The following is a 7,312-nucleotide window of genomic DNA, read 5'->3' on the forward strand; positions in this document are numbered from 1 at the left end:
CCTCAGACCAAACACTTGACACTTACTAGCTGTGTGACCCTGGGCAAATCACTTAACCTCAATTGCCTAAGTGTGTGTGTGTGTGTGTGTGTGTGTGTGTGTGTGTGTGTGTATACACAATATGAAAATATATATATTCTCATTTTATATGGATTTCCATGTTTGTACTGAACTAGTCCCTGAAAGGACTTCTTTGTTCACACATATATGTCTTTTTGAGTATCACTGTCTATTTCCTTAGTGGGGGTCAGCTAGTCAAATTGCCTGTATTTCAGTGTTTATAGATTCCAAGTGAAAGGGATACCCCCAAATTCCTTTCCAGAACAGCAACCTAAATAGGAGATATTGACATCAGTGAGATTATGGATCCATCTAGGTATATAAGTCATAACAATAGTCAGGTTACCTCATCAAATGTCACCATCTGATGCTATAAAGTTCGTTTTTTTGTATTTATTCAGATCTGTAACCTTTATTGTACCATAGGATTGTGTCTCCCCCACCATGTTAGTGGCATGGCACTGGTACACCCCTTCATCCTCCTTTGTCAGAGGGTTTATCTAGAAAAAAGATAACAGAAAACACAATGGTAAATACATTTATAACATTTAATAAATATTTTATTAAATAAACCAATAAATTAATACTAACAAATATTTTATCAACTAATTTTATGAATTAACATTAATATTTTGTTAGATAATTTAGTAAATTAAGAAATTGATATTAATAAATTTTTATTAATGGCGAGCACTTAATAAATATTTTAATTGAATCTAATTGAGTAATGACAAGGAATCTAACAATTAGACTTCTCAGAAGAAACGAAAATCTGTTGAAATCCTCTATAAAAATGAAATCTTCAGATTCTTTACAGTTGGTCAGGATATAAAAGACAAGATTGCCAACATCTTTCCTCCTACTATTCTTTCTTCTGAAAAAAAGCAAATGTTTGTCTTATTTCTTAAAGAAAACATTAACTTCATTTTGTCCATCTCATCTGGACCACAGAGAGGTTGCCAAATCTTACATATTAAACATAGGTAGGACTTAAATAGTAAGTCCTTAATAAATGTTTGTTGAATTGAATTGTTTGCATGAAACCTTCAAGGGTGTAAATTATATAAAAGCAGTGGGAAAGGCATCTTTAAAGGCCTATTGACAAACTTTCTACTGTGAATGAGCAAATTCAGCTGCCCACGGAAATCCCCATCCACCCACTCTTCAGCAGGCTCTTACTATCATCCAGACTTTATTCCCTCTCCCTTCATTGCCCTACTTTGTACTTGAAGTTTAATAACATGAGTGAATAAATGAATGAACTAATGAATGAATAAAAACATTCGTTAAATGCTTACTATATGCCAAGTACTATGCTAAATTGGGAATACAAATGCAAAAATGAAACTGGGCAGCAGTGCCAAGGGTAGGCACAAGCAAAAGTTATACTCACCAAAACCCAACCTGTACTCTCGTGTTTGGATGGACCACCACGAACCTGGACAGCCATGTTAACTCGGTCTCCTGGCAACTCCTCCAGCAACTTGACTCCCTTGGGAGACTCTGTGATCTATAAAAGTAATAATAATCAGTCAAAATTGGCATAAAGAGGTTTGGATAGCCAGCATGCCGCCAACATCTTCATCAGTTGTCCAAACCCTAGTTCGTGACTATGGGTGTGCAAAAAATATTTCATGGATTTCATGGTGGTTTCAGCACGCATCAGTTGCTTGTAGTACTATGAGTGTTTGTGAGTTATAGTTTTTATTCTTATGAAAATTCTTGTTCAAAACTTTGTTTTGATCAGGCTGTGTTCTATAAATGTAAGCCAAATTCTGCATCTGAATTATTACTCTAGTTGAAAAAAGAAAAATAATTGTCATATGCCATTATCTTAAAAGTTTGAAACAAAGCTTGCGATTTTAAGAGGTATATTTTAATCTGTGCAATTCTCACAAAGTACTTCATACTTCTGAGACAAAAGGAAAGTTCCTAAGATGTAAGATCATGGATTTAGATCCAGAAAGGTCATTAGATGCCATTTTATCAGTCATTTTATAGATGGTAAACAGAGATGAGACAGGTCAGTGCCATGCTCAAGGTCACATGGGGCTCAGAAAGCTATGGGACAAGTTATGTGGAAGAAACTGAGTTCCACTCTGATTTTGAATTAAAGCCTGTCAAAATCAACATTATCGATTAAGTACCAGCAATTGCTCAGAGGGCATATAGGTCAAACAGAGGGACAAAATATCTTCATCTGAGTCAAGAGTTCTGATTACAAGCATTTTCCAGAGAGTATGTGTGTGTCTGTATGTGTGTGTGTATATATATATATATTATATATATGTATGTATATATATTTATATATATATCATGACCCAAAAGGTGTTATTGCAATTTTAAGCTTTAATAGTTTAAGTGGTTTATTAAACTATTAATAACTTAGTTTAAAAATTAAGCTTTAAAGGGCAGCTAGGTAGCACAGTGGATAGAGCCCTGGCCCTGGAGTCAGGAGGACTTGAGTTCAAATCTGACTTCAGACATTTACTAGCTGTGACCCTGGATAAGTCACTTAGCCCCAGTTTGCTAGTCCGCAAAAAGTTAAGCTTTAATAGCTTAAAGTTGCAGTAAGACTTCTGGGATACCCTGAATGACAAAAAAATAAATAAATTAAGGGCAACTAGGCTTGATGAAACATTTCTACTACATACAAGAAAAACAACATTGCATTCAGGAAGAGTAGAGAGTAGGCAGTTTTCAGGACATGTATATCACAGTGATAAGGAAAACTGAGGTAATGATAAGAACATATGAAAAGCTCAGTTGGTCAGCAGTTTGGATTTATAGGGTACCTAATACATATTTCCTCCCCCCTCCATTTTTTAAATAATAATGACTTTTAAAAACAAGTATACTTGGCGTTTGTGAGACATCAAAAGGGAAAAGTAGCACCAGACAGGTAAGTATGTTTGCATGTTACATTACGTAAATATAAGTGTGTAGATGTCTTTGACCAATAGATTTGGGACCCCCAACATTTAGACCAACCACCTCAGAATGTAAATATTTGCAAAACTATTTTTGCTCTACTCTTTAGAGGCTAGAGTCCTTTCTTTAAAATATCTCCAATAGTGATGAACCTTCATCTTTATGGAATAGGTTTGATTTTTAGAAACAGACAAAAATGATTCAGGGCCAAAACTGATCCAATACATACTTCTTCAAATTATATATTTAATTTAATATATGTAATATATATATAATATATATTAATATTATAATATTAAGCTTTAGTCTCAATAATGGAGATATATAAAGGATAAATTGGAGGTCATCTAAGAAGGAAGGTACTAGTGGGATCAATAGAGATCTCTTGTGGAAAGTAGAAGAAAATTTTAAAAAGTACTTTTAAGCGCCTATGATGTACCAGGCACTGTGCTAAGTGCTTTACAAACATTATCTCATTTTATCCTCACAATAACCCTGGGAGGTGGATGTTATTACTATCCCCATGTTACAATTGAGGGAAGTGAGGCAGGCAGAGATTAAGTGACTGGCACATGGTCACGTAGTTAGTAAGTGTCTAAGACCTGATTTGAACTAGGGTCTTCTTGACTCTGGGTCTAACGCTTTATCCATTGAGCCACCTGGCTGCCTCTTTATTCCTTAATTTCTTCTTTCATTTTTAATTCTTTGTTAAAAGGGATGGCATATAAGCCAGTGTAGATTATTTTTGTTACTATAGCACCCCAAATAACACCTGTTATACCCACCAAGTACACACACTGTGAAAACCTATACGACACTGGTCTTTGTCAATGTTCTCTGACATACCTTTCTCCAGCTGATGACTGGTGTTGGAACAGCCTTCACTTCACAGGACAGGTAGACTTGGGCCCCAGTTACATTGTGAATCTTTTTAGGTGGCAGAACAATCACAGGAGCTGGAGAGAAAATAGGTGAATAAAACAATCAATATGACAAATTCTTTGTATGCTGTGCCAGTCTTAAAGTATCAAGTCTATCCTTCCTTCTCCCCCCAATCTCAGCTTGCTCAGACTCTCTCCATACTTTTCTAACTAAGGCTGGATACAATAAGGACAAAATACTAACAGTAAGAGCTCAAATTTTGATAGCACTTCAAGGTTTTCAAAGGGCTTTTACACCTCTGAGTCAGAGTAGAACAAAATCTAAGCACATTCCCAAACTTGGGGTAGGTTTATTTTTAATTTGCTTTATTTGCTATTTCAAAGCATTCTTCCTTAGAACCAAAATTTAGGACAAATGTGGACAATCCCCCAAAATGGTAATTAACTATATAGAAGGCCTTGGGAGGGAAAGGGAAATAGGTTTTTATTAAGTACCTACCATGTGTCAGGTACTGTACTAAGCGCTTTACAAATAATATCTTATTTGATCCTCACAACAAGCTTATGAGGTAGGTATTAGTATGATCCCCATTACAGTTAAGAAAACTGAGCAAAACAGGGTTAAGTGGCTTGTCCAGAGTCACACAACCGGTAAGTGTCTGAGGTCACATTGGAATTCAGGTCCTCTATTGAATGTGCCACTTCTATTGAATGTTGCCTTAGCCACTAAAAACAGAAGTTTTAATCTGTGTGTTAAACACATTGACAAAAAAAAAACAATTGAAGTATAAAAGGAGTTGTGTTTTACAAGTAGTATTTTAGAAGTGAAGATGTTAAAATAATTTCAGTAAATGTTATTAAAGTTAATTGTTAAACCAGGAGCATAAGATGACTCCAAGATAAGATGACAGTGACTCTAGTAATACACAACTAGGTCCTGATTAGTGTGAATAATTAATCCCATGAAGGGGTCACACATATTTGAATTGCTATATAAATATAACTACTAGAAGTTATATTTATGTAAAATATTGTCATTGGTTCCATCTCAATGAAAATAAGTTTGAATTTGAAATAAGGAGAGAATTTGAATAATGCCACCACTTCATGGTATTCTTTATCCTCACTAATCAGGACTTAATTGAAACATAAAAATTCATATTATTTACTATGTCTGAACTTGGTTCCAGAAAGCTGATGATTAAACATTGCCCTCCTCTTGGTAGTGAAGAGTGGACTTTGGGTATAGATTATAACATCTGCTGTCAAATGCAATTGCTACGTCTGTTTTTCTTTGTTCTATGGGAGCAGGGAAGAAAGACTATTGGGAATTGACAGTGGCATAAAAAAAAAGTCAGCAAATAAAATATATATGGTTTTGAGTGGATGCAAAACACCTTGTACTGGAATAGCCAAATATGGGATGGAGGGAAGGTGTCTCCAGGTGTTGAAAAGAACAATAATAGTAGTGGGGGGGGCAGTGGATCACAGGCAGCTGTGGTGTTTTCCAGATTTTCAACCCACAAATGCCAACGACAATTTAGAAGGTCACTAGGAAGAGAAAGAGAAGCTCTGTCCCAGCCCCAGTCCCAGCACAGCCCCAGGGAGGAGGCTGCTTCCTGAGCTATTGGCCTGCAGAAAGAGGGGAGATCAAGCAGCTGATCAGAGGGGGATTACAGGGATCTCTTTGCTGGTGCTGAGGCAGGATCCTCTTGCTTTGCCCATGCTTGGATCTGAGTCACAGTTGTGGGTGGCAGTCTTGGAGTAAGGAGGAGTGCTAGCATGGTGGAACTTGCTGTGGCGGTGGTGAGGGAATTTTCCTCACAGTTCCAAGGCAGAAAAGAGTGCTTTGTGGTCGCTCATAGACCAAAGCACAGGCCAGGAAAGGAGTAAACACCTCACATTTCATCATACTACCATAGAAGAACTGAAAATTTAAAGGTCCCTAGAAGTATCTCTGAAAACAGGTGCACAAAATCCCCAAAGCTTGGAACACTACATTCTCCACACTGGAAGCAGACTCCTACCTAAACAAAGAGTTTATAACTCAAGTAATTTGCTGGATCATGAGCAAACTATGCAAAAAAAAAAAAACTGAGACCATAGAATCCTTCTTTGGTAACAAAGAAGATCAAAACATACAACCAGAAGAAGACAATAAAGTCAAAGCTCCTACATCCAAAGCAAGAGAAGTGGAGGAAAAATTGGGAAGAGAAATGACAGTGATGCAAGAAAATCATGAAAAACAAGTCAACAGCTTGCTAAAGGAGACCCCCCAAAAAAATACAGAAGAAAATAACACCTTAAAAATAGCCTAACACAAATGGCAAAAGAGATCCAAAAATCCAATGAGGAGAAGAATGCCTTCAAAAGCAGAATTGGCCAAATGGAAAAAGAAGTCCAAAAGTTCATTGAAGAAAATACTTCCTTAAAAATTAGAATGGAGCAGGGCAGCTAGGTGGTGCAAAGAATAGAGCACCAGCCCTGAAGTCAGGAGGACCTGAGTTCAAATCTGGCCTCAGCCCAAATACTTGACACATACTGTGTGACCTTGGACAAGTCACTTAACCCCAATTGCCTAAAAAAAAAAAATTAGAATGGAGCAAATGGAAGCTAGTGACTTTATGAGGAATCAAGACATTGTAAAACAAAACCAAAAGAATGAAAAAATAGAAGACGATGTGACATATCTCACTGGAAAACAACCAACCTAGAAAATAGATCCCAGAGAGATAATTTAAAAATTATTGGACTATCTGAAAGCCATGATCAAGCAAATAGACTAGACATCATCTTTCAAGAAATTATCAAGAAAAACTGCCCTGATATTCTAGAACCAGAGGGTAAAATAGAAATGGAAAGAATTCACCAATCACCCACTGAAAGAGATCCCCAAAGGAAAACTCCTAGGAATATTATAGCCAAATTCTGGAGTTCCCAGGTCAAGGAGAAAATATTGCAAGCAGCCAGAAAGAAACAATTCAAGTATTGTGGAAACACAATCAGGATAACACAAGATTTAGCACATTCTACATTAAGGGACTGAGGGCTTGGAATATAATATTCTGGAGGTCAAAGGAGATAGGATTACAGTCAAGAATCACCTACCCAGAAAAACTGAGCATAATCCTTCTGGGGGAAAAAATGGACATTCAGTGAAATAGAGGACTTTCAAGCACTCTTGATGAAAAGACCAGAACTGAATAGAAAATTCATCTTTCAAATACAAGACAAGAAGAGGTAAACAGGAAAGAGAAATCATAAGGAATTTATTAAGGCTGAACTGTTTACATTCCTTCATGGAAATATGATATTTGTAACTCAGGAGACCTTCATCAGTGCTAGGGTAGTTGGAGGGGGGAAAATTATATGGAGATAGATAGATAGATAGATAGAAAGAAAGAAAGAAAGAAAGAAAGAAAGAAAGAAAGAAAGAAAGA

General features: G+C 36.4%; 1 protein-coding gene across 1 annotated transcript in view; it reads right to left on the bottom strand.

Annotated features, from left to right (window-relative positions):
* IGFBPL1 (insulin like growth factor binding protein like 1) overlaps nt 1-7,312 on the bottom strand; it is a 62,221-nt gene that overhangs the window by 4,519 nt on the left and 50,390 nt on the right. Inside the window, exons 2-4 of the mRNA XM_027859102.1 lie at nt 3,838-3,947; nt 1,454-1,570; nt 407-560 (exon numbers count right to left, since the gene is read on the bottom strand). Of these exons, the coding sequence (XP_027714903.1) occupies nt 411-560; nt 1,454-1,570; nt 3,838-3,947 (377 nt within the window). The 3' untranslated portion in view covers nt 407-410. The remainder of the gene's footprint in view (nt 1-406; nt 561-1,453; nt 1,571-3,837; nt 3,948-7,312) is intronic.

Source organism: Vombatus ursinus, unplaced genomic scaffold (genome assembly GCF_900497805.2).
Source record: "Vombatus ursinus unplaced genomic scaffold, bare-nosed wombat genome assembly UNPS02014158.1, whole genome shotgun sequence".
Classification (NCBI taxonomy): domain Eukaryota; kingdom Metazoa; phylum Chordata; class Mammalia; order Diprotodontia; family Vombatidae; genus Vombatus; species Vombatus ursinus.